The sequence below is a fragment of the Phallusia mammillata genome, chromosome 5, assembly GCF_965637545.1.
Source record: "Phallusia mammillata chromosome 5, kaPhaMamm4.hap1.1, whole genome shotgun sequence".
NCBI classification, from domain to species: domain Eukaryota; kingdom Metazoa; phylum Chordata; class Ascidiacea; order Phlebobranchia; family Ascidiidae; genus Phallusia; species Phallusia mammillata.
In genome coordinates, this window is record NC_137256.1 from 3227971 (window position 1) to 3254900 (window position 26930).

Genomic DNA, 26930 nt, shown 5'->3' on the forward strand with positions numbered 1-26930 from the left:
TTTACCTGCTATTTATCACTATTTACCCTTGTTTGTCGATATTATATCTTTATTAACAAAAAATGAGTGCACGCGTTTTAGAAATGCCTCCATTTATACGTCTACGTTGCTGCTACTAATGTCAGTAACTTAATTAGTTGTTACACTTTTTTTGAAAATTTTAATTTTCCCTCCTACTTCCGCGGTGCCTTGCATGATATCTCTGAATTTCCGAAGTTGCCGATAGCGGAAAAGCCCGAGGTGGGCGCTTTTGATGTCCTGCGACGATGGCGGGAACTCTTAGTTTTTGCTGCTTGACATGTAGTCAACGTAAAATATAAGCACAATTAAGACATCGTAAATTTAACAAATGAGTATTTTAAGGCGAAAGATACCCATATTCATAAAAACATACAAACAAAATTTTTAAATGGTCCCAAAGCGCGATTAATTGATTGACGTAGTACAAACGACAAAAGTAATGAGAAAAGAAGTATTTTGTAACTGCTAAACAATATCAGCTTTAAGCGAACAATCAAACCACATGAGCATAAACACAGCTTACGATAGTGGTGTTTACGCCCGTGTTTTATTTTTTAAATGCGGTTCCTTTATGGATGCACATTCACAGTGGCGTATTTGTACATGAATAATATGTAGGCTATATTTAGTGTAGGATCTTGTTCCTTGGTTGCTATATCATTCCATTTGGGTAGGGTTTCTTTTTTGGTTGTCGTTGTTTACCTACCTTCAATTATTCAACCGGCTGGAATCCACCCATGTTGTCAAACCAAGTCGCGTTGCCGTTAGCGCCACTCGTTTCTTCAACGAGATTCCAACCTCTCAGGCCCGCTTTTTTGCCAGGTACAGCTGCTGCGTTTTTTACCGTTGCCCTCCATCTGTTAGTATTATTTTAGCGTATTTTCAACCGCTAGGTTTTCGCAGCTGTGTCCTGTGTTTGTCGTGTCATTGTACCGTCATAAGTTACTATGCTTGTCGCGTTCAAGTGCACGTGAACAAAATAAAATACGATACGATTTGAAATGGTCTTGAGATTATTCGTTTTGCTTTTTGTGCAATTGCAGGAAGTGATTAAAAGCTGCAACACATATTTATGAAAGGAAAATTATCAAAGGAATTGCGTTACATCTTATTTTCCAGTTATTGCTGATTTCTATTGATTCCCGATTTTCTTTACTGCAACTTGTGTTGCAATCTATTGCGTTGTGTGACGTAACAATTAACTGCCAGTTTTGTGTGATAACGTAACGTGGTTTCGTTCTTTTCGTTACTGCAGTGGTTCCCAAACTTTTTCATTATTTTTTCAAAACGGTCCCTTTGCCATTATTTCGAGGGCTCGCGGTCCTTAAGCCTGAATGTGTATTTCATAAAAACGAAAGTTGATTGCAGGATTTTAGCTAGTTATGCAAAATTGCGCATAACAATCATTCAAAGACAGCATGTGACATCACAAACAGGACAAAAACATTACGATTGTGCGCGAACAATTGCATTTTTGATAGTTGTCATTCAATAAAGGTCATTGTTTGGCAATGGAGACAGTCGATTCTCAATTCTACTTTAATTTAAACTTATTTAGTGGCACAAACTGACGCCAAATAAGATTATAGAATTACTTCAACCGCTTCGCGGTCCCCCAAAATTGCCTCACGGATCCCTAAAGGACCGCGGACCCCAGTTTGGGAACCGCTGCGTTACTGTCTTCCATGGAGCACTTTGCTTTCTCGGTTGCATTTGAAGTCGTGTTTTTTATTGGTGATCGATTGTAAATATGTGTTTACGACTGCTAAAAGTTAGTTTCTTAAAAAGTGGAATAAAATTATTGTGGATTTAATAGTGATGACTTGTCATGTCATTCTGCTTTACAATAATTGTCATGTACATTCAGCCAAGGTGCTTAATTTGAATTTTGTTAACGCAGTGGTCCTGTTGTGTATCTCCACCCCCACGTGAAGCGTGACTTCATTCTACACATACTGTCGCTCAACAATGCCACGGTAAGGACTAGCATCGTGGTTTATAACTTAATTGTATGTTTACGTGTGTGACAGTAACTACGAGTCGTGTACCCGTGTTGTTTATTTCTTTTCGTTACCACAACAATTGGTAAGACTTGTGTTGCATTTCCTCGTTTAAAGCAGAGTACTTAATGCAATGCCTTTATAGAAACCGTCTCCTTTCGTTTTGCATTTGATCTGTTCGTCATCAAGGTGTAGGCGGAATATTTCAGGTAGTACGCTAGTAACTTTCTGTCATACTCAGTTTAAGTCGATGATTGCAACTCAACTGATCGGCCCTGGTTTGGGCAAACCTCGTGTCTTGGTCATTCTTTTGGAATTGTTTGCTGATTTCAGAAGAAAAATAAATCTTTTCCGACCCAGATAACAAAAGAAGGCGATTGTTTAAGCATAACAAACTTTTCTTAGAATCTAAGACAGGGTTCTTATCCAGGGGTGCGAGAACTGTTCCGGGGATGCTGAATCATTAAGGTTGGTTAGGTCTATTCTATATAAATACAAAAAACCCAGGGGCAGTGATGGGGAGACTCGAGTCACCTTTTTAAATGACTTGACTCGAGTCTCAGTTGTGAAAAGACTCGACTTGACTTGGACTCGTCTTATTAGAGACTCGACTCGGAATCGTTATTTCACCAACAAAACGGATTTGGATTTTTTACAATTAATAATTATTAATACATAACCCGTTCAGTTGGCTTCAACCAAACAACAGCAGCAATTTACTGTGCGATGCGAAGTTATTTTTGCTTAATTTTAACGTAACGAAGTCGCTGCTGCATGCACAAACTTTCTTACGCTGGCATTAAGGGTTGTACTTATTGCTTGGGTTAAGGTAATGGAATGCAGTATGTCAAGACCAAGTATTCGTTTTCAAGCGCTTATATTACTGAACAAACGCTCTAGCGCAGGGGTGTGCAACCATTTTCGTCGGTGGGCCATATAACCAATTCCGCGGACATCAAGCGAGGGCCATAGATTTTTTTCATGTACACAATAAATTTAATTATTTTTGAAAGCATAAATACATTTATTTTCTAAAACATATTGAGTTTCGCTGTAACGCTGGCTTTCACGACAAAATAATTGTTTACTAGACAAAGGGAATTATTACGCCACATTCGGTACAGTACTCACAAACTGCTGTATGGCCCACTGGTCGGAAAACTGATTTAGCTTATACTTGTTACGAATAGTATAGCAGCTTGGAAGATTTACCAAAAACTATGAACCATTCAAATAGATTAACTATCTAAACCTTTATCCTTTCCTTGCAAAAACTTTTTGGGACTTGCCTTGACTCGACTTGAGACTCGAACCCCATTTGACTCGACTCGAGACTCGTACCTCTTGTGACTTGAGACTCGACTGATAGGACTCGTTACCCAATCCTGCCCAGGGGTGTGTGAAAATTGGTTGGTGATTTGAAGAGGGTGCAACATGGAAAAAAGGTTAAGAACTAGAGATGTACCGAATATTCGGTTTGCCGAATTTATTCGGCCGAATCGATCATTTTTGCAAAGATTCGGTTTCGGCCGAATAATTTGTTGCGATTCGGCCGAAACCGAATCTTTCACGAACACAAATTTAAAGCGTTAAACGTGTCTTTTCTGCTTATTATGGTCCACTAAGGACGAAACACAACTATTTTGCACTGGCTGCCTGGTAGATAAACATTTTTTTCACGTCAAACGCGTAGCGTACGACTTCGCGTGACGTCATAAATGATTCGGTTGATTCGCCGAATTTATTCGCCAAAACCGCCGAATATCCGGTTTCGGCCGAATCGAAATTTAGCCGATTCGGTACATCACTATTAAGAACCACTGATCTAAGACTTAGATTATCCTATACATTGGTGGTTCTCAAACCTTTTGCCTTTTAAATTGAGGTATTTTTGCCCTTTTTTTCATTACCAAGCAACCGAAACATGGTGCCTAAAATAGCAACCACGTTCGGTCCAGGACCAAAAGTTCAACCCCTTCGTTTGGGTTGCGACGTCGGGAATCAACAAGAAAGACACATTGCATTGTGATGTAACGTTGTTTTCCGCTGACAATTTACGTCTGTTCACAATGGGTTCAGAACGCATTCTGGTTTGTCACATATGAAGAACGATATCTTTGTGCGCGAATTAAGAAGTTGTCGCGGACCCCAGTTGAAAACCATTGCTATCCATCCTGTTGTAGCGATCAATTTGTGGATATCGATATGAAATTTGACTGTTAAATGAAGCTTTCGTGAATCTGATTGGCTATCTTTACTCAAGAGGCAAGCACGTTTAAACAAAATGATAATCGAATAGGGGGGATTTCGGAAAAAAGTTGACCTCCACTAAGCGAGACAGTAAAATATCCGCAAGGTGTCAGTGTTGTAAAATTTTTAACTGTAATCTAAGGTAAAGAGCAACGTTTTGGTTGTTTTAATACCCTAAATTGTTTTTAGCACTCTTTTATTACTACGGTACATCAAAAAAAAATTCCGGTGCCAAGGCAGTTAGGCTCTAATAAACAAAAATCCAGAATAATACGCTCTGGTGCGCTTAATAAACTTAACGCATGACTGAACACATGTTTCTGTTGAACTGATGTTTTTAGCATCGTTTTAGGGTTCCCAAGTTCTCTTCATCTGCTTTTGGAACAGCAGAGATGGTTTTATTAACTGCTGGTAAGTTACTTAGAGCCATTGGGGCAAGGACGTCCACAGTGAAACTCGAAAGACCTGCGAAGTTGATGATGAAGGGAAGAAATCCCATCATAAGAACACGACAGTATCTCGAAGAGGGTATAGTGTTTCGGGATTGTGTAAAAATACTTACCATACATTTTGGTGACTATAATGACAACGAATTAAAGTGAGTTATTTTAAATATTTACTTTACTAGGTAATGAAATACATAGCAAAATGACCTTTGCAGACTGGGTAGGATCAATGAAGTATTATGAGAGTGGGTGTTCAAATATTTTAGTTTACATATCAGACTTTATGTAAGCTATTGCTGCCAGATATACATTGTTAATCGTGCACCGTACTATGCGCATTCAGTCACTGAATGTTATTTACCCTGATAAAAGCGACCTGTGTAGGACCCAGTCTGCAGAACATGGCAGTTCCCGACGAGATCTTGCGCGTGCAGTACCTATAAGTCCCGCGTGCGCGCGTGCACGACCCATAAGTTCGTGTGCAAGACCAATTTCAGCAGGTGCAAATAAAGTAAGAGGTCAACACAGCCCATTTAGACGCCTTTGGTGCAAAATTTACGGGTGCAAACCCCAAAAATTGGCGTGCAAAAAATTTTGTTAAAAAAAAATCGTGGGTGCAGCTGTCATACTATGCAGACTGGTGTAGGACATCGGAACAAACATACAATTGCCAGAAAAGCTCTATAAACTTGGCTTACTATTGTAAATACTTAATACATTTGACATGTTGAAAGTTGCTTCTAGTTTATACATGCATATTGTGCTTTTTTTGCAGAGAACTTGTAGATTTAAATTTCAGTCAACTACAGTACAAAAATCCAAATGTGCAGATTCTTTGTCTTAAAAATCTAACTCCAACCCCTTTTCTGACATTTTTCTTGGGTAAATACATGAAAACTTGCTATTTGGAAAAAGTGCAAAAACACAATAAGTTTTTACATGCAGATGATGGTGAAAAAGTTGTTGTTGATGTGGAAGGCATGACACAACTGCAGATTTTGCAACATATTCAAAAGGCATTTGGAAAACCACGGTAAGGCAATATTTTAATGAAGGTAAAACCAGTTATCTGGATTCAAAGGTCCTGTAGTTTTTTTATTGAGTAAACTAAACTCAACTAATACAATAAATCAAAAGCGTTATGTGCCCTTTTCTTTGCAGTGAATTGGTGCTGTTTGAAAACAAAGCAATGGAACCCAACCCAGCCAACTTTGGAAAAAACTTTGCAAGAAAATGCATTTGCACTGAACTTGGCCAACTACCTTGCATGTCAACTAACAAAGTTGTCCCTTTTGACAAGCGGGATAAAATAAGTGGAAAAAGAAATTGGAACTATAATCCTAAAAAATATCCTAATGGTATTGAGGAAATAGTATGATTGTGATAGTGAGGATTTATAGCAAATCATCACCAGGAAAAGAAAAACCGAAGATCCAGCTTTATTGTTTCACATGAGCACAACTTTAAAACCAGATTGCCGCTTTTTTACAACTACCTTTATTTTGAAAGAGTTGGTAAAAGTTTTTTAAATTCAGTTAGGTGTAACTTTTACCGCTGGTTTTCAACATTTTGTGGAATGTATACTGGTGTTTTAGGCAGACACATAGGTTCTTTTTCTTCAATAATATCTGCTGCTTTTTCGGCAATCATGATTGTTGGGGCATTGAGGTTCCCGCTGACTACACTGGGCATTACAGAGGCATCAACAACTCTGAGATTGTTTACTCCAATGACCTAAACAAATAAATATTAAAATCAGTGTTTTATAGCATTTTTTTTGTGGTGCTTATTTGAAAAATTAAAAAAGTTTCTACAGACTATTTGAAAAAGTTTTTTTGGGGGTACAAAATACACACTAAAATAATGTCAGTAATCATGCAGTATGCTTGCATTTATGTGACCATGATATCCCCATATTCAGGCTGGCATCTACGTATGGTTCACATTTTTTAATACTTAAAAAACTAATCACAAGAAGATGCTAAAATTCACAGCAAAATAAGCCTTCCCAATACCTGAACTTGTTAAAACTAGGGCAAGTCAGTACATTTCTCAATAAAAAGCAGTCATATTCACAAAGCTATTGTCTTTTTAACAAGCAGTATGGCTTAACACATACATAATTATGGCCCTTTTTGAACCAATTTCATTTTTCCGCTACTAATTTATCATCAAGTTTATATGTAACCTTAAACTGTTTGAAAGTGTGAGCTATTTTATACAGCCACCATTAATGCTTCTGCGGTCATTAGTTTATTGAAAATTCCATTAACATTATCTCCAAAAATAGCCATACTCAATGCAAGCAGATCACCATAACTAACTAATGCTCATGTAAGACAGCACAGAATTTTTACTTCATGAGCTAATTGAGTAACTGCTGGGGCTATTGGGTCAAACAAAACAGATATTTTATGTACATGACTATATCTACCAGCTGTGAATGCCAAAAGTGCATGAACAAACTCCACCAATGAAAAAAATCAAAATGGACAATTCTTAATATATTGCAAGTATAGCAGCCCAGCCCATAACCCAAGTTAACTCACAAACAATGTGAGTACATGATATTTGACCCAAAGTTACCTGTATACCATATTTACCTGATTATAGGCCACGGCGTATATTGTTTTTTTACCTGCCATTTGTGTTGTTTATAATCGGGGGCAGCTTACATTTTAATTTTATACTGATATTATTTCTACACTCCAACTTGTTAAACCATTTGGGGTTCAACATTTGTATGCATATACAGATTATACGTCGATATACATTCTGTTTGGTACAGTTATCAATGTAACTAGCAAAAATGGGCAAATAGTTAAACTAAGTAAAAACAGAAATATGTATTGTGAAACAATAGTATCTAACATCTCAGAGTGCGGCTTGCAATTGATGCTGGTTTACATTATAATTTATAACCTCAACATGTAACTTACAATCCAGGGCAGCTTATAAATGAGGGCGGGTTACAATCGAGTAAATGGGGCACCAAAGAAAGTAGTTTATGGATAGCAGCATTTGAGTAATTATGTTTATCATAAAAACAACAGCAGCTGTTTGATAAAAGTCGGTACAAAAACATTTTGTGTCAAATCCTCATGCCTTTTTGGTTTATTTACAATTTTAAATAAAGATGTGTAACAAACCACCTTCAACTGTGGGTCAACAACTGCCATGGGATCATCAGTGGATCCCATCTTGCAAGTACATGATGGGTGGTAAGCACTGTCACACTTTTCTCTCACAAATGCATCGAGTTCGTCATCTGATTGGATCTGATAAAATGGAGTTACATCGGAATAAAACAAAATTCAATCGAAATATTTAAAAAAATGGACATTCTATCTTTATTCCATTAACAGATTTTAGACCGGGTAGTTACCACAACCACCTTGTGTTCACAAGGATGTGGGATTTAAATCAGCCTTTGCCACACATGATGTACTAGGAAATTCAAGTAGCATTGCTACAACTCATAGGTTGAACTACATTAAGTTACCAACTTCCCCAGGCATTGCCAATTTTACCAACTTCCCCCGAGGATAAAAATTACACAAATAAACAAGACTAACACTTACTATTTGTGATATAAAGCCTTTCAACACTTTTTATGTGAAAATAACAAAATTTAAATTTGTAAAATTCAACACTTTTTATGTGAAAATTAACATTTAAGAACAAGTCATTTAATGTGTTAGTTCTTTAAGGTTTAAGCACACTGCAGCCTATATGGTGGTATTAGGTTCATTTCAGAGATTTACTTGTTTTCCGGGCTGAAACTCTTCGCCACGAAATTCATCAAATGCAGGCTGTTGGAATATTTCTCTAGTCAACTTTACACTTTCACGTAATTCCCACCGATCTGACTCTGCAAAAAAATACAAGACATTTGGTCACTACATGATGTGGATGCGAATAGAGATTAGCTGTAGTTGCTGTAACCAGACATGGGGCAATTCGTATTCGTCATTCGTATTCGAATGCAGGTTTTACCACCTTCCTGCTGTATTCGAATGATTTTGGCTTTCATTCGATAGTGCATGAATACAATTCGAATTGTTGATGTTAATTTTTGAGTAACAATTCATGAATACAAAAGCTTGAATTAATTCATTCGAATACAATTCGAATTGTTGTAGGTCTTTGACAACTTAAGAATTTGCAAATTCGAATACACGATAATTTTTTACGAATACAATTCGAATTGTTGTCGGCCTTCGGCAACGTAACAATTCGTAAAATCGAATACATGACTACATTTTTACGAATACAATTCGAATTGTTGTCAGTCTTTGGCAACGTAACAATTCGTAAAATCGAATACATGACTACATTTTACGAATACAATTCGAATTGTCAATTACCTCCAGACTAAGAGTAATCGAGAATATGTTGCCACATATTTTTGCCAAATAGATTCGAATACAATTCAAATTGACAATGATCTGTGACCTGATTTGACAAGTTTTGTTTATGTTATGAAACAATGACACATAGGAGTTTGTCTGTGACGTTACATAAATGGAATTGTGTTATAAAACTTGCAACATTAGTTTGTTCTCAGCACATAGCGTGTTTATGAAGCAAAAATCACATGTTAATTACATCAGTCAAGCTAATGTGGCAAAACAAAGCTCATTGGTTTACATTTTCACCAATAAATTTGCAATTCATAAACCCAAATGTTACTTTTTGTTCGAATACCATTTGAGTTTCGGGGCGCTTTTATTTCTTTTATTTTCCACAACTATGAATACCCGAATCGTGCATTCGAATGCTATTCGAATTGTTGGCCTCTTACAACGACTGAACAATTCGTGAATACAAATAACTAGAACTATTATTTCGAATACAATTCGAATTGCTACATCTGAAAAGGAAGGAAGTATTCATGAATACGAGTACACACTTGGGGTTTATTCGAATAGTATTCGAATTACACGTTGTTGTTTTTTGGTCAACTATTCATGAATACAAATACTTGAACCGTCTTATTCGAATACAATTTGAATTGCTGTCACCTTAACATTACGAAACAATTCGTGAATACAAATGCTTTACTGGCATTATTCGAATACAATTCGAGTTGCTGAAATTCAAAAAGAGTGTAAGTATTCATGAATACGAATACATGGTTTGGTTTATTCGAATAGTATTCGAATGACATGTCGTTGTAGTTTGGTCAACAATTCATGAATACAAATACTTGACTCGTTTTATTCGAATACCATTCGAATTGCTGTCACTCAAAAATCACCAAAGTATTCATGAATTCGAATACAGTCATGCAGGTATTCGTAAAGTATTCGAATACAGGACGCGTGTATTCGACCCCATGTCTGGCTGTAACATCCATTATTTAAAACTGTAATATCCGTCAACACCCTGAGTATAGAAACAGTGACAAAAAAACTTGTTTTTGCCTAATGATCAAACTTGACCTGGGACTAACATTTCCTATGAAGCAACACTTATAACTTACTTAATCCACCATACTTAACTGATAAGCTCAACTAGCACAAGAAATATTTGTTTACACAAACCTGTCTCCAAGTAATTTGGCTCAATAATTGGATGAACATTAGGGTCCCTTGATTGAAGTTTTAGCCAACCCTTGCTTGTTGCTCGTAAACTTCCTACATGAACTTGAAAAGCATGACATTCTGATGCTTTTCTGCCATGGTCAATAACCTAAACAATATTCATTCATTTATTTCATTTCGTTCGCGCGCAGTAAGTAATCAGTTACGTACATTCAAATAACAATGACGGAAACAAAAATGGATCAGCTGGAGCTACTAGTGGCCATTGCAAGTAGCTGACCCTATCTATTTAAATGGTTAAATTTGATACTTTTAAACAAGGAATAAACAAGGATATTTTTGTAACATGAAATGAATTTTTTTACAACAAAGTGTTTGAATTGTCTTACTTGTGAAGGAAGAAAATGGAATTGAATATCTGGATGGGTCAAACCACCTTTGCTTCTGATAAAACCACCAGCACACAAGTGAGATGAGGCACCAAGGCCTGTTTGCTTAGTAAGCCACTCCAAGCCAATTTTAACCATGTTGAATGGCTGTTGGGCTGAGTACAGTGTAATAGGCTGAAAAATTGAAATTATTTAGGTTTTGCATGAAAAGTTGCTGTTACAAATGTATTACTATGAAAATCAATCATTTAAAGTTGTCATTTACTAATATATGTATATATCCAATTATACTTTAAAAACGAAGCTTTACATGCACACAAAGGAATATCTATAACTACTGTTGTTTACTGTTTTAAAGTATTCATGCTACTTGTGTCTCTTAAAAAGTATGTTTGCATGATAGAAAAAGTACAAAAAACATATGAAAGTTAGTGCTACAAATCAACATGCACTACAGAAAACCTTCTTGCACTTATGCTGAACATAAAGTTCTAAATGATCCTGCAGGTTCTGGCCAACACCAGGTAGGTGTGCAACAGTTGGAATGTCCAACTTTTTCAGATCATCAGCATCACCTTGCCATGCATGAAGAGGAAAAAAAGTGAAAAAATATGAAAACAAAAACTGGTGTTTAATCGTATGCCACTTCAGTCCAAAGTGATTGAGTTAAAAAGAGGTGTTAATACATCAAGCATATCACAAGCATGCAGTTGTGTTGTTTACTTTGCGAGGAAAAGAAAATATCACACAATGAAAAGAAAAGCAAAAAAACAAACATTAACGCCAAAAACTGAACTCACCCAAACCAGATAGCATAAGAAGTTGTGGTGAATTAATTGCTCCACCACATAAAATTACTTCACTGGAGGCAAAAACCTGCTTTACTGTGCCACTTTGAATGTACTCGACACCGATTGCATTTAGGCCATCAAACAAAACCTTGTTTGCTAAACAATTGACCTGCTCAAAACACCAAATGACAAAAAATGGGTTACAAAAGATACTGTTATATTTCCATGAAAAAGAAACATACACTTTTTCACAAATAATTATGTGACAATAAAAAGCGGTCCCATAGTACAAAATTTTGTGTAAAAGAGGTCATTTTTTGTACACATATACAAAAAGCATGTACCATAAAAGTGTGTTGACATTGTGAAAGACTACTGTATACATTACAGATGCAAAAATTTACCTCAGTATGAAGATTAGGGCGGTTGAGGGCTGGTCGAAGATATGCAGATGCTGTGCTCCAACGCTTTCCTTCATGCACAGTCATGTCCATTTTTCCAACACCCTCTTGTTGAAAACCATTCATATCTGAAGTGAGAGGGTAACCTGCTTCTTGCCCAGCTTTCAAAAAAGCTTGAAACAAGGGATTTTCTTGAGTTCCTTAAAAGTAAATGACAAAAAAACATCAAAAATATGAACACTTGGTAAGAAGGACAAAATGTAATTCTTACCAACAGACACATGTAATGGCCCATTTCCACCGCGATATGTGTCTTCACCTAATTCATGAGTCTGTGCCTTTTTGAAGTATGGTAGTACTTCATCATATGACCAGCCTTTGGCACCCTCTGACACCCAACGATCATAATCAAAGGCATGGCCTCTTATATACACCATTGCATTCAATGATGATGATCCTCCCCATACCCGACCTCTAGGCCAATACATTATTCTGTTGTTGACATGCTTCTGTGGCGTTGTGTTATAGTACCTGAAGCAACAGGGTTTGTAGAGAAGGGAAACAATGTCATGTTTCGTACTGCTTTTTATGCAACCTTTCTAAATTTGATTCAAAAATTTTAACATTACCAGTTATATTTGCTGTTGCACAAATTGTAAGTTAAAGCAGCAGGCATGTGAATTTTCCATGACAAGAGGAGTGAATTTAAAACTCGATCTTTTGGACCAGCTTCCAACAGCAGAACTCTGTTATTAGGATTTTCAGTCAGTCGATTTGCAAGTACACAACCTGCTGAACCTGTTAATATTAATCAGCTACAATTAATGCAAATAGGGTAAACAGTTAAAATACACTGATGTGGATGCGTGCATAGTCCATCACATTTTTTTCAATCAGAACCAACAATGAAATAGTATTCCAAACGGTACAGTCACATGTAGTTACAATTTTGTGTGTATTCTTTCCAAACCTACCCAATGAGCCTAAACCTATCCAGCAGTGCTTTGGTGGTTTATTAAAATGACAAACTCCATCTTTTCCCAACATTAGCATCAGTTTCTGAGTCTGCTTTATTGGTCACCTCAATGTACACCCCAATAACAATGCACGAACCACAGTCACATAATGCCTGCAGCACATTTAGCCCATTGTGTTCATTATATTGCGCTTTGTAGCGGTTTGGTGTTGCACAGCTGTTTTCAGCTTATTGGACGCATTATACATAACTTTTGCTTATCAAGTGAAATTAATTTTACATGTTACTGATTCAGGTCAATGTTGTCCCTTTTTGTTCTCAAAAAATATGAAATACTTCAGCAATGACTGTTTTGGCTATAAATTTTGCTAGCACCGGATTGACACACTGATGGAAATAATAGTCATCTAAAAAACATTTACCAACGAAACAAAAATAAACAATGGCAAAAAACCCTACCTGCTCCAACAATAACATGTGTATGTTCGCCGCTTGCACTTGAAAAGGTGGAAGCATTTTGGTTCCTTAAAAGGCGGATAAAATTGTTTTTGAACATTTTTTACTCCTGTAAATAAAAACGTTTTTCAAGAAAGAACCGACGAACACTGGAAAATCGAAATAAAGCAACGGGGCTTTCCCGGCAATGAAAACATAAAATCAATGATCCGTTACGTCTGTTCTGTACATCTGCGCTATGCTCAGTTAATTCCATGAAGCATGAAAAATCCATTTAAAACGGTGTATCCCTAAAAATGTTGTCGTATATTCAACTCTTTGCACCACCTATCAAACTTATGCTGTATCTGGACCTGACGTGTCAGCAGCTCAACCATAAAACTTATTTTTTGGTCTTTTGTACTTGCTCCTGTTTTCTGAATAGAAAGATAAACTCTCCTTTAAGGTTCCTATAATGCAACGGTCCCATACTCCTTACTTACGTATTTTTCCCTCGAGGCCCCTAAGCATGTCAAATCTACTCTTCGATCGGTAAAAATATCTTAGACCCAGATTATTTGTACGACGACGCAATTAGACCTAATTAAGTTCCCACTCAAACAAAAGTCGTGTTTTCTTTACCTTGAAAATCACAAACCAAAATACATTTTGCAAACTGGCATAAAACGGGTTGCTCTGTTTGCCATCAACGAAAACTCGCGTAGAGCTTTGAAACAGTTTGACACGAAGAAAAAAAATCGGTGGCGAAAGACCACTTTGCATCTTGTAGAGAGTTTAGATGCCTTTTTCTGTTCATTGAATTAAGCAATCATCTCAAAATAATCTAAGTACTCTTGTCTAGGACATGTTACACACATCCAGAGGTGTGCGGCCCGCCAGCCAAATGCGGACCTTTGAATAGGGGTTGGTGGCTTGCAGAAATAGGTGTGTCCCGCTAAACTTTTAGACTAATAGGCTACTTTCACGACCTTAAGTTAGTTTAGAATTAATTGCGAATTTACTTTAATTTAATAGACCGCAATTAGTACGAATTAGTACGCAAGAAAGTAATTAAGTACACTTTTCTTAAATATAAGTGTGGTCCCGGTCTTATCATGCTAAGTGTATTTGCTCATCATTGATAAATGTTGCATAGGTTGTATCTTTGCACAAAACCTACGAATTACTCGATTGCAACTTATTTGGCCACGTATTTGGCTCAATGTAAAAGGTGTTTCATTTTTTACCGATCATGTTTATAGCATGCTACTAGCAGCTACCAACCACATTGCGACCACTAGGCCTACTTCGTATTTAGACTATAGCAATTAGCCCAATGAGTGTTCTTTTAACAACTGACGAGGCAGCTGGATTGGTCAGCGACTAAACAAGAAACGATCAACCCAATAAATTTAAGTATTTTCTTGTAATTATCAAAAATACCTGCAAAAAAATATCTCGAGTCATCATTCATACATTCATTCGAAAACGACCGTATTAGCCTTTACCGGCGTAATCGTGTACAATTGCGTTATGAAACGAGGCTTGTATTTATTATATGATCGTTAGATATAACCCCTGTCCCACACTTTTAGTAAAGAAAAACAGCGATCCCAATACCATGTCAGTATAGGTAGGCTAAGCTATAACCTTCTTAATGAGTTCGTGCAATAAGTACAAAACTTGCCATAAAATTGCTTTATGGTTCCAACATGTCCTACTATTTTTGTTCGAAATGCCAATATAGGTGGTCTTTGCGTAGCAATGTAACAGAATATTTCACCACTTGGAACTATAAGCAAGTTAGGCCTACATTTTTATGCGGTCGCTTTCTTGTTGCAATGCGCTCAAAACAATTTGTAGGCTAGTTGAAAATTGAAATAAAGAAAATTAATTTTCGCTCAGGGCATTGCTATGCATAAGAAGGTTTGCTTTTCCGAAGAAATTTAAGAGAACGTTGTATTAGCTTATAGACATCATGGGGTATAGCTGGACAGGACGATTAATTAGACCTCTCAGATTAATTCATTCAACTCAAAATTTTCAGCGTTCAACAACCCACATACCTCACCCAGACATGTAATTTGTTGACTTGTAGAATCCACCGACCTCAATCTACCTGCTTGTTATTTGCTTACAAGCCTATGTCAAAACACAAACAGGGCAAAGGTCGTTTTAATTGCAAGCGTCATGGGACTGTTTGTCTCCAGAAGGACGAAGTTTAAAGAAAAGCGGTGCCAGCACTTCTGTCAAATTCGCTGGATGACTGTTACTGCGGCACGTTTTTTTGTGAAGTGTTGTGTTGTTCCCAACGAATGGCATACTTTTTGCGAATGTGGTTGAGAGTACAAGGAAGGCGCTGCGCACACGTCGGGTCTGGAATTCAGAAGGCAATATTATTGCGTTGTTTCGATTACCGAAGAATGAACAATTGGATTGCGATTCCTGTCCTTATTGTTTTGGCACTACTAGTTCTTTTTTCAGCTCAAAGGTGTTCAAGTAAGCGTTTCTATTAAACTTTTTGCTATATTTTGGGCGTTTTACTGCAAAATCTGCTTGACAGACAGTCAACCTCTACAAAGTTTTGTGGATACGACAGACCGCAACCAAGAGGTATGAATAAGTTCATGTTATTGCGGTGCATTTGCTGTGAAATAGGCTATGTTTGGAACAAAGCTTTTGCAGACGCACCAACATCCATTAACACGTTTCCTGTCTGTATGAGCCAGAAACTAACAAAAGTTTGGACCGTCTTACAAATATTAGAGATGTCTATGAAGCGCTTTATTTTTTGCGTTAATTAGCAAATGTTTTAGAGACTTCATAACAGTTTGAAGAATGGCTTATAGCTGTTTACAATGACAGCCAAACACAACATTGGAAACGTATGCTGTTTTTTCCTGCAGTTTCCAGCCAATGGGCCAACCAATAAAATATGAATCCCCTTGGGCAATCATGGCGCAACGATTTGTTTTTGACTCAAGCTCGCTACCGAAAAGTGCTGAATCAGATAGTCGATGACGTAAACATCTTTTGTTAAAACAACCTGTAGCGGATAGAATGTTTTGTAGGCAATACACTAAAGTGGGCAATACACTGACCTAATTGAGCATAACGACCCGTGAACGTTTAAAGGGCCGGTCAGTGCAATAAACAAATGATTTTTGTATTAGTTAAATAAGTGGAATTACCATTACGATAAGTTAAAAGCAGGGGAATGTGTTTGTCTTAGTAGGCCGACACAACACCTAAAACGTTGTGCTTCAGTGGTTCTAACAGCTACTAATGTCAATCATCGTTATTTCTTGTCTTGTCTCAACTTTTTCGTCTCGTTGTGTTTTTTTTTACTATTTTAATTAGTTATGGATTGAGGTATTGTTGGTTAACTAAACAAACAGCGTTTTTCAGTAAATTTATTCCGGATTCTATATTTAAATAAAATGCACCAGAGCTCACTGAATACGCAACATATTTCACAATATCAGATTGACCGCGGATGCACTGATGAACTTAGATAATTGCAGTTTTTAGAGTTTACATATTTTATTATTCTAGGGCAACAGAAAAATGGCAAGCAGCACTAAAGTCGATTGCTCTGACAAGAAAGCTATGTTTTCTATCACAAACATGTCAAACCTGTTTCAAAAATGTGCGAAATCGGACAAAGCACAGCAAGTTGAAATGGATCTCTATCTAGATGCCTGGGAAGAATTGATCAGGTAAGATATTTTTGAATTTGTTAGATATCGCTTGGTCAAACTTTGTTTATCACTTTTTATTTTAGTGTACCTTATCTAGTTAATTTAAAAGCGGTGCAGTTCTTTATGTAATTTGGTACTGTATGTGCAAGAACTGCCTAAGAAAGAAACTGCAGAAAAATTGCTCTCACTGGTCTGTGTACATTGAACAATGCTATTGCAGGGAATGCAAATAATTGCTTTAAACTGATCAAACCGATAATCATATGTTTGTTTGTTTCATTTTTGTCACATCTGGGCATGTTTTTTGGGAGGCTGAGGAAAACACACAAGTGCCAAGATCAATGGGAACTTACACCTTGTTACGCTAACCATTTGGCCATTTTGGGAAGAATATAAATTCTTTGAGTTATTGTACTGGTAGTTTTGTAAAGCACAAAACTTTGGCAACGTATAAGACATTGTGGCACACATGGAATGATTTGTGTGTCATTTTTAGTCAAGTAGCATGTGCTTACTTCCTAAAGTTTGTTGATGTAAAAAAAAACTTGAAGGAAATCAAACAAATTACTATAGATTAAGAAACAATTAATTTTGGTAATTAATGCATTTTGGTAAATGGTAATGCATATGACCGATCGTACCAGTTGGGAAGTGTAGTGTTGTGTTTTTTTGCAAATATTGATGATGATGAGTGTCATACCTCTGTTGAAAACTTATCTCGGTAACTGCATCAACAATTCATAGTGTGCTTTGTTTGCAGATTTTTGAATTCAATGGGTAAAGCATTTACGTTTGTGAGCTCAGATGTGGTTGACAAGGTTGGAATTTTGCGGGATTTTCGGAAATCAAATGAGGGCAAAAACTATGCCACAATTGAAGAAATGATGTCATATGAAAAGAAAAATGATCTGATAAACTACAAAGATGCACCATCAAAAAAGGTAATTATTGATTCCTGTTTTGGACAGTTTGTTGCACTTATAGGCCAGTCTGCAGAACATGGCATTTCCCGACGAGATCTCGTGCGTGTAGGACCTACATGTCCGGCGTGCGCGACCCGTAAGTTCACGTGCAAGACCAATTTCAGCAGGCGCAAAGCAGGTAAAAGAGGTCAAGACAGCCCAAGTAAATGCCTTTGGTGCAACATTTTCATGTGCAAACCCCAAATCTTGGCGTGCAAAAATTTTTTTTCAACAAAAATTTGCGCATGCAGTTGCCACACTCTGCAGACTGGCTTATAGGTGCTGATTAATGTGTTTCCCCCTGTAACTCCTATATATATATTTACCCCACTAACCCTATAAAGTTGGTAATTTTTTTTACAATACCTGGGTGAAATGAAGTTTTGACAGTTTGTATAGTATGCCATTTTGAGTTTTGTAGCAATGTCTGAATTGCATGAGATTTGGACAGTTTGTACTTTACATCACATGATAATTCAAGGCACAGTACTGATCACAACCACTTTATACCACATAAGTTTCTTTTAGTTACTTCTTGAAATGCATCATTTTCAACCTTTTTTAGTTTTTGGGACCCATGAGTTTCTGCCTGCAGAATCAAATCAAATTATAAAAAATGTTAGCTAATATGGGACCCAATACAAAATAAACATGGGAAATAAATTAACATTTCAAAATAGGTTATAGTGTATGTGCTATAGCAAAACGTATTAAGCCACCCTTCTGGTTTCAGTGTAACATCTGGTTTATGTTTGTGCAAAGTACTTGTTTATGAGCTGAAAATGTGACAAAAACGTTTGTTTCATGTTTTAAAAACAGGTCAAAGCCTCTGGATCAAGAACACTCCTCAGGTTGCACCGGGCTTTAAAATTCCTTTTAATTCTTATTGGTAAACTCGCCAGAAATGAGGATGATGGGAAGGTGTCTGTAATGGGATACAATGCCTACCACGCCTCTCCGATGTCCAAGTAAGAAGTGGTCTTCAAGCTGTTTTGTGCAAAATAATAAGAACGGGACAGAACCAATCCTTTTGTAATAGGTATCATCCATGGATTGTTCAAAAAGCTGTAGGTGTCGCTGTATACATGTTGCCAGATCGTGAAACCTTTATCAAACAAATGTGTCAAGACCTATCAAGGGAGGAAATAGAGTCGACCATGGATGTTTGCTCACAAAGCATGGATGCAGTGTTTGAATATTCTGAAGCACTTTATAGGTTTGTATTCTGGGGTTTATTCGAATGAGGTCTAATTAAGTGTCTGATATCTTCCCAACATGGCTTTGAGACCATTCTTTCATTTTCAAACGAGCTTAAAAATTGTTTATAGACCTCTAAGATCGCAAATAATAATCTAAAAGTTATAAGCAGCAGCTGACAAGGTGTTTTTGTTATTAAACTTTTTTCATGATGGTTATAGTTTAGAATATCGCCCACAATTGTAGTGTGATATATTGTAGGACTAAGTTTGTAGGTGGTGACATGGCCCAGGTTAAGTTTTGAGTTTTGGTATGGATATTACTCAAACAGTCTTTGTTAAAAAGCTGTATTTGTGGAAAGATAACCACAATATATTATTACTATCACATTATATAGCATTTGCTGGGAAGTCAAACAATCGGTGTAGTCACTCTTTGACAAAATTACACCTGGCGTTACAGTGCCCACATATTTAAAGAAATTAAAACCTATGTTGGATAACTTATACTTTAACATGTGATATACACTTGTATAAACTTTCAACCGTGTCCCACTTGTTGTGACTTGGTTTGTCGATTTCGCAAGTACACAGTTTTAACTATGTTTACAACTGGGTATAACATTATAAAAAAGCAACTGATCAAACATATTAATTTTTTTACTTTCAATTATTCTCTTGTTTGCAGCAAATTTGACCTTCTGGAAATACCCTAAAATGAAATTTAAACAACTGTACGATGTGGAACTCACTGTGTTGCATGAGACTTCGGTGTTGTTTGGAGCTGTGCAATATCAACATTTGTTATGTACACATGAATTACACAATGACTTGTTAGGAGACTTCCACAAAAGGGTCAAGGATGCGTTTTTTGTGCAGTATATTGTTGTTTGTTACACGAAATGTCAAAATGCTTTCTGTTTCGGCCATAACACCACAATACAAATTTTCGGTAAAACTGTTTATCAAAATAAATCTTGCCTTTGCCATTCCTAATGTGAAGCTGTTAACAAAATTTTATGTAATTGTTTTATATTCTGCAATTGATATGTTACTTGTTCTTTATTGTTGCGATATATTTTTATGTACTACGGTGTGCTTTTAGGTGATTATTTTTTATTTAATGGTTAGGCATTACTTTCTCACAGTAATGTCCAACAATTTGTTTTTTCAAAGTTGTTTAATCAAACACTGTAAGCACTGCATAACCCGCCTTAAGTTGACAAGAATGATTTAAGCTTACATGCTCTCGGCTGTAACAGTTTTTTGCAGTTGCAATAAAATGTTAAGTCCAGTTTGCTTTTGGGTTGTTGTACAATGTCATATACAGGAGGTCCCTCAATTCCCCGCTAGATCTACTAACCAAAGGACTCACAGTAGAGAAGCTTGCAAAATGTAGTTGGGTGGCACAAAGAGCATTTGCAAATATTTAAAATGTTGACGGTTAGGGCTATTAGGGTTGGGCTGAGGATTTGTAATAACAATAAAATTAAACTAAAACCTAGTTCGTGATGCTAAATTTAGTTCCTAGCCCTTTTCCAGTCTCACTGTTATTTAAAATCTGCGCTCTTTACGCCATCTACTGGTGTTTAGCAAACTTTTCTACTGTGAGTTCTTGTGTTAGTAGCTCGACCTAATTTCCCAGTGCGATCCCCAAACGTTTCTAGAATCGCTCCTAACTTCCAACCACACCAAACTCTTCAGTGTTCGTTATAGGACAGTTTACTCTGGCAATGCTACATAGGACCAAACTTTAAGCACAATATGGTTTGCACTCGTTTATTATCGACAAATCACCAGTGTTAAATAAATTATTGTATCAATTCAAATTTGCATCCTAAAACTGGAACATCCTCGAGCAGCAGTTACTTCGGCATAAGACGATCAATGCTGCCGCGCTTCTCCAAACGTTTTTCCATTTCCACCAGCAAATTGACGCCATCAATGACTTCTTGCACCAGTTGAACTTCGGACTTGCCTAGTCGGTCCAGGTTCGAAATATCGAAGGTGCCCCCAACAGCTGCGGTGTCGACTCCACCAGTGCCGCGTTTTTGTAGTCTTGAACAATAGAGTTGAGTTGTTATTATTATCTGTATATTATACATAACGACACATTTGCACTGAACAATCAACAAGCCGGAAATAGCAGCGCAATGTTAAATGTTATGGAGCGAAAACTAGAGGATGGCACAGCTGGTGGATGATTCTGCACTTGCAGCTACATCGTATTCAGTCGGTTCGCACAGGTTCTATAGAACCGTCTCACGGATTTTTATAAGATCAGCGAACCGGTTAGCATTACTGGTTACTGTCAATGGACTTTTTGTAACAGAAACGGCCGAAATATATGACGTTTGTGATAGAACCGGCTGACAAAAAATTAATCCCACCACTGAACGTATTATAAAGCGTTGTGTGGCAGGGGCTTACCAGAGAGTTTGATGCACTGTCACTTGTCAGTATAACACGGCAGGGGGTAACATTGGTGAAACCAGTCGAGGGACGCTAGAATCTAACCACCCGTGTTAGGAAAAAGGGTGTGATTCAATACAACAAAATACCATGAAATATGTTTAACAGCAAAGTTTTCTAACCTCAGTTTGTCAAGAATGTCATTGAATCGCTTGTCCTTGCTAAGCAGGGGTAGCTTGACATGGACACCGCATCTCAGTCCGTTGCCACAGTTTGATGGGCAGGTAAGAATGTAACCAAGGTTTTCTGATTTCTGAAATTCCCATCCGATTTCCTAAAGGTTAATACCACACTTGTAAGGCAAGTGATAGTGCTTTTACAAAACATTGTGCACTAAGCTGCTACGCCTGGCTTGCAAATACAGCGTTTGTGATCAACAGCCTTTACCAAAAACACAACAACAAAAAGATACAATTTGTTAGATAGCACAATTTCGTTGACTAATTTTTCTAATTTATATTTGTTTTTTCCAAGCCTCAAAGATTTTCGTAGTTTTACCTTGACAAAATGTTGTACCAAAACGAATTCGTAACAAACAAATCCCGTCTTTGATAGTACTGTGTTTTCCTAAGTATAAACCATACATACCCCAACAACTTTCTCGATTTGGTTGACGCCTTTGCAAAAGCGGGCAAACACAGACTTCATGTCACCGCCTTTCTGCAACACAACAACAGATTTACAATTACATATCGTACATAAATTACAAAAACTATTTGACTTGCCTCCATAGAGATAAGGCGAAGATGGTCTTCTTCGTTCACCCATACCAAGAAGTTTTTCTCGTCGTTGTGGAAAATTCCACGAGCGTCCGGCCAGTCCCTAGCCATTCCTGCGCTTGTGAGCAAGGGTGAGACCGGTTTGTCAAACAAGAAGTGATCTTCAATCAGTTTGTCCTGATCCGCTTCGGACATCGTCTTTAACGAGTAATACTGACCTGCGGTAAAATATTTGTTTTTGGATAAATATGAGGGATTAGGCCAAGCCGAGTACTCGGTTATATATATATGCGTTAGATGGTGGAAAAACACGGGTCCTGTAAGCTTAATACGCCGCTGGTGACGTAAGGGACCTTGGAAAGCTATAAAACTAGCCTGGAATTGGAAATGTTTGTGACGTCACAATACACCGGGAGTGCTCGGACGAGCATCTCACGTTAATACTCGGTGTTCGGCCACTCAGAACACTTGCGGTTTTGGCCCATCCTAACAAATATGTGGCTGACAGACCTCTTACCGGACAAATCCGAAGATAAGCCTTGAAACGCTGCGATGGCAATGTTTTCAACTTCACGTCGCTCGGCTCTGGAGCAAACAGGAGGATGAGGTAATCCTCGGATTGCTCTGCCAGTTCGAACACGTGACGAAAGAACATATTTTTCGTCGAGTTTGCCACCTTTGATATGGGCCGGGTTAAGGTCAATGGGATGGGTGTCGACCTCTGGGTCATAGCCGTTGTGTCTTTCCTTTATTACTGCCAGAAAAAAATACAGTAACTTAATATTCTCGACTTTTGTTTTCTATTGCCTTAAAGCCAAAATTATAAGATAACCCTGTCAATTCAAAAGGGAAGGGCATTCTTAAAATGTGTGTTTTTCGGAACGGAAAATTAGGTAACAAAATTTTCCAAACGTACCAACAAGCATATTATTATTGTTAGTTTATTGCACATAATAACCATAATTTTATCAAAAAATGATCAATGCAAACGTTGCTTATTTTTTCATTACTACAATAGCTGTTAATTATAACTACTGATGTACATCAGTTAGATTAGTTAACGGCAACGGTTCATTGTCACCTGGGTAAAATAGGTCTTTGAAAGTCTCGTAACTTTCTTCATCGCATGCGGTTAGTCCAACAATTTTAATGAAAGGATGCCCTTGGTTGTCTACACCAGTCTGGATGCACTGGTCCAATGTGAAACCATTTGGAGTTGTCTAATTACAAAAATAAAAAAAATACAATCATACGCAGAAGCATGATTAAACCACACAAATGTTTCACCTAAATGTCCATTCATTAGACTTGTACAAAGCGCAAAAATTCAAATCATAAGAACAAAACTTATGGTTTGACCAAAACTAATATATTGTTAACCAAATGTGACCATGCACGTCGTGTCTTATTTTAGAATAATCTGATATTTGGTATGAAAAAAATGTGCACAAGGTTACTTAATTTTTCGAAACAAGCATAGATGGACATACTGGTTAATAAGCTCTGATTTAACCTGTTTTTTAACACCCCTGTAAAAACGTAACGTTTTGACTACTGTTAGTACTTACCACATCTCTTAACTTAGCATAACATCCAGGAGTGAGATGATTTTTCATGATATTGTGATGGTTCTTAAGGTCAGGAAAGTCGGCCCCTGGTGGATATTTCAATTCTCGTGTCGGTGGCAAACGAGCTCCAGCAACATGTTGTTCCCTTGTTTTGTACCACAAAGCTGCTGAACTAGCTGCCGCAACCGCAACACCAACTTTTTTGGAAAACATCTTTGTCTATCGCGTTAACTAAAGTTCGAGGTTTTTTTCCCAAATACACCAAAGCAGCCACTTTGCTTCGACTAATTTAAAATTGTGTCAAATTGCATTGATCGAACAAACGATGAAACAATGGTATTTGTCTGCCCTTGTCGCGTTAATAATTGACTGTATAAACCGCAAAACCAACAACAAAAATTGCGAAAAAAAATTAAAGTTGGAATTTTCTAAACTAATACACAAAACTTTGCTCCAAACTGTATCTAAAATCAAACAATCAGTTTGATTGCTTTTATTAAGCATTTTTTTCGTTTTTTAGGCCACGTTATAGTTTTGTCTGCCATTAAATCGGCATGTGAAGTCACGTACAAGGGTGTTTAACTAGGGGGCAGAACAAACGGTTTGTGTAACCTTCGTGGTCCCTCAAGTCAGCACATTTGCCATACGTTTCACATTATTAATAGGTTTCCCAAAGTCAGATGGTCATATACCTGAAATTGTGACAGTTCTTTACATATTTAACTACGTGGGTTGGATATAATACTGAAGTTCCCCCCCTGAAGTTTGCTGTGTATATTTCCACTTTAAATTTTACACATACGCATTGTTTTGAACCAAAACAGTATATTTTCATGTAATATAGTCTTAAGCGCGTGGGAAAATATTAAGTTTTTTGTGAAACTGGTCATAGTCACCATGTTGCAGTTTGTCTTTATCGTTGCAGGGAAATCTTATGATTAAAAAGTCAGAATGAACTTTACTTGCTGTCAATCAAAATCTATACATCTCGCCTTGTTCTTTATTGTAAGCTTATTATTTTTTTAAATGTTTAAATATGTATCCTTTTTACGGTAACCCATTATTTTAATCCTTATTTAAAGTGCATGAATGAGTTAATTTTATACAAAAAATTGGTAGATAACGACAAAACAATAGTCTAACTCTAAACAGACAAGTTTGTTAGTTTAGTCTTTCGGGGGCTTCTTTTCTTGTCAAAGCGGAACATGCTAACACCATAACTCACGTCAGCCGCACATTTCGCAAATTTTCGATGGGTGGCGCAAAGAGCACATTTGAAACGGTATCTCTAAAACTGCTGACGGCTAGGGCTATAGGGTTGAGGTAGAGTATTATCATTTAAACTTGAATCAAACAAACTCAAAAACTTTGATCCTAAGAAATTTTTGAAAACTTACTTCACAATTTTTTTTTCACGGGGTTCGAACCCAGGACACTCCCGGGGACGAATCCCGATCAGATTTTTTATGTCTTTTAACCGCAAAATTAACAATTCAACCCTGTGCGCCACTTATCGGCATTTAGCTAAATGTGGGGTTGCCGTGAGCTACGGTGTTAGTAGCTCTCCCAGCCCAATCCCACCCTGTTTCTCTCACACGGTTTGTTACATTTTTGGACTCTCTCATATGGTTCCACCAACACCTTCTTCGCACCGCCACATGTGGCCATCATCTGCGAAATATGGTATTTAAAACTGTTTTATACATGCAATATCAATTTACGGTGTCGTTGTTATTTGGCGGAAAAAACTTTTAATTATTTTTTTTATCTATGGTTTTATATTGTGTTTACTGGTGTTTTTCCGGCACTGTTAGATGACATATGTGTCGTAAATGATTTGGAAATGTGGCCTAATATTTGGAAAATGTGGCCTGATATTTGATTGTGGTGCGAATTTTTACGAAAAATGTTGTAGCTTAGGTATAGATAGAAAACTTCCACCCCACCACAAACCCAGCACATTTTTGAATTCCTAAATCATCCACAAACGTTTTTATAACTGTCGGATTACAACATTTTTCCTGCATCTGATTATGATTAACCAACTTAACCAACTAAACGCCGTTTATTTGCTATGCCTGTTACAGAGATGCAGATCGAAGTAAAGTTGCTAAAAGCCAAAGAAGCTTTGGAGAAATTTATAGAAACGTAGGTTAAAACATTGGTTGGTATTTCAGAATTTAATTAAAATCTCAGGATCAGTTAATCAGGATTTTCATTTTTGTGGATTGGGGATTTTCCGGCGTCGTCTCTGCGCAACAACAAGAAGATCATCTGTTCTATCCGTTTCTTTATGTAAAAACTAAAATGATATTTGTTGTTGCGAAAATGCGTTGGGCTATTTACCTAAAATTGGTAAACAGGAAAACAATACCTTTTATTTGGGACTCCATACAAAAGGCGCAAGAATAGTTTTTATTCATACTCACCGAAGCGAGACAAAAATAACGTAACGATATATTTGGTTGGGTACAGCTAGGTGGCGCAAAGGGCTGAATTATTTATTTCGCAGTCAAAGAGGGGTTGCGTTGGGAACTAAGTTTTTGTAAATTTTACATTAGGAACTGAGTTTTATAGTTACTTTTTTAAACTTTTATTGATAACACCTTACCCCAACCCTAATAGCCCTAACCGTCATCATTGTTTGCAGATATACCGTTTTAAATAGGGATTCGTGCTCTTTGCGACACTTATCAAAATTTACCGAAATGTTGATGAAAGTGGATGTTCCGTGCATTTGCTACCTTAGAGTTTTGATATTCTGTGGTCGATATTATAATAGGTAATGCATTAGTTAAAATTGCATCAATTTCAACACCAATTTATAGTGCGATTGTGTAGCAATGTGTGTTTTATATTTTTGTGTTTTTTTTAAGCGCAACATCAGACACTTCAAGGCACTTTTGTCTTTCCTTTAAACTTTAAAGTCTAGCGGCCTTAGATTGCGTTTTCTAAAACACTCCCTAGCACTTACGCAATTCGTTTCCTGCAGCTGCCTTTGTTGTACAATAATTATTTCTTTTGTTTCGGAGCGACAATAACTTCACTCCGAGTTAC

General features: G+C 37.0%; 4 protein-coding genes across 5 annotated transcripts; 2 read left to right on the forward strand and 2 right to left on the reverse strand.

The window, feature by feature from the left end:
* The first annotated feature begins 4576 nt into the window (after positions 1–4576).
* Positions 4577–6488, forward strand: LOC145228063 (small ribosomal subunit protein mS25-like). The gene is made up of 4 exons (XM_080093042.1): positions 4577–4869; positions 5493–5599; positions 5663–5750; positions 5879–6488. The coding sequence occupies exons 1-4, from the start codon at positions 4664–4666 to the stop codon at positions 6093–6095; spliced, it is 618 nt and encodes a 205-aa protein (XP_079949168.1). The 5' UTR covers positions 4577–4663; the 3' UTR covers positions 6096–6488.
* LOC145228060 (choline dehydrogenase, mitochondrial-like) lies at positions 6137–13956 on the reverse strand. Its single transcript, XM_080093039.1, has 11 exons — positions 13280–13956; positions 12474–12642; positions 12116–12375; positions 11848–12044; positions 11453–11612; positions 11115–11227; positions 10653–10826; positions 10264–10411; positions 8482–8588; positions 7870–7995; positions 6137–6451 (listed from the first exon to the last, which is right to left on the reverse strand). Exons 1-11 carry the CDS (start codon positions 13374–13376, stop codon positions 6266–6268), a joined length of 1737 nt encoding a protein of 578 aa, XP_079949165.1. The 5' UTR covers positions 13377–13956; the 3' UTR covers positions 6137–6265.
* Positions 13957–15461: 1505 nt separating this feature from the next.
* On the forward strand, positions 15462–20413 carry LOC145228061 (ceramide-1-phosphate transfer protein-like). Of its 2 annotated transcripts, XM_080093040.1 has the most exons (7): positions 15462–15754; positions 15819–15868; positions 16811–16974; positions 17717–17897; positions 18738–18886; positions 18958–19134; positions 19803–20413. In XM_080093040.1, exons 1-7 carry the CDS (start codon positions 15571–15573, stop codon positions 19828–19830), a joined length of 933 nt encoding a protein of 310 aa, XP_079949166.1. In that variant the 5' UTR covers positions 15462–15570; the 3' UTR covers positions 19831–20413. The 2 variants fall into 2 exon arrangements, with proteins under 2 accessions (XP_079949166.1, XP_079949167.1); XM_080093041.1 differs by lacking the exons at positions 15462–15754; positions 15819–15868 and adding an exon at positions 16153–16395.
* A 466-nt stretch (positions 20414–20879) lies between these two features.
* Positions 20880–24086, reverse strand: LOC145228086 (creatine kinase U-type, mitochondrial-like). The gene is made up of 7 exons (XM_080093067.1): positions 23874–24086; positions 23387–23525; positions 22823–23059; positions 22312–22523; positions 22175–22246; positions 21709–21860; positions 20880–21172 (listed from the first exon to the last, which is right to left on the reverse strand). The coding sequence occupies exons 1-7, from the start codon at positions 24084–24086 to the stop codon at positions 20980–20982; spliced, it is 1218 nt and encodes a 405-aa protein (XP_079949193.1). The 3' UTR covers positions 20880–20979.
* Between the last annotated feature and the right edge of the window lie 2844 nt (positions 24087–26930).

What these genes read in the sequence shown, in the direction of transcription:
- LOC145228063 (XM_080093042.1), top strand. Translation starts at nt 4,664, where the DNA reads ATGGTTTTATTAACTGCTGGTAAGTTACTTAGAGCCATTGGGGCAAGG. An exon ending in TATAATGACAACGAATTAAA is followed by an intron (nt 4,870 to 5,492) that starts GTGAGTTATTTT and finishes CTTTTTTTGCAG; the next exon opens with AGAACTTGTAGATTTAAATT. An exon ending in TTTTCTGACATTTTTCTTGG is followed by an intron (nt 5,600 to 5,662) that starts GTAAATACATGA and finishes TTTTACATGCAG; the next exon opens with ATGATGGTGAAAAAGTTGTT.
- LOC145228060 (XM_080093039.1), bottom strand. Translation starts at nt 13,376, where the DNA reads ATGTTCAAAAACAATTTTATCCGCCTTTTAAGGAACCAAAATGCTTCC. An exon ending in GCCATTACATGTGTCTGTTG is followed by an intron (nt 12,045 to 12,115) that starts GTAAGAATTACA and finishes TTTACTTTTAAG; the next exon opens with GAACTCAAGAAAATCCCTTG. An exon ending in AGTTTCAGCCCGGAAAACAA is followed by an intron (nt 7,996 to 8,481) that starts GTAAATCTCTGA and finishes CCATTTTATCAG; the next exon opens with ATCCAATCAGATGACGAACT.
- LOC145228061 (XM_080093040.1), top strand. Translation starts at nt 15,571, where the DNA reads ATGGCATACTTTTTGCGAATGTGGTTGAGAGTACAAGGAAGGCGCTGC. An exon ending in CGACAGACCGCAACCAAGAG is followed by an intron (nt 15,869 to 16,810) that starts GTATGAATAAGT and finishes TTATTATTCTAG; the next exon opens with GGCAACAGAAAAATGGCAAG. An exon ending in CACGCCTCTCCGATGTCCAA is followed by an intron (nt 18,887 to 18,957) that starts GTAAGAAGTGGT and finishes CTTTTGTAATAG; the next exon opens with GTATCATCCATGGATTGTTC.
- LOC145228086 (XM_080093067.1), bottom strand. Translation starts at nt 24,086, where the DNA reads ATGTTTTCCAAAAAAGTTGGTGTTGCGGTTGCGGCAGCTAGTTCAGCA. An exon ending in ATGCTAAGTTAAGAGATGTG is followed by an intron (nt 23,526 to 23,873) that starts GTAAGTACTAAC and finishes TTTTGTAATTAG; the next exon opens with ACAACTCCAAATGGTTTCAC. An exon ending in CTTATCTTCGGATTTGTCCG is followed by an intron (nt 22,524 to 22,822) that starts GTAAGAGGTCTG and finishes ATTTTACCGCAG; the next exon opens with GTCAGTATTACTCGTTAAAG.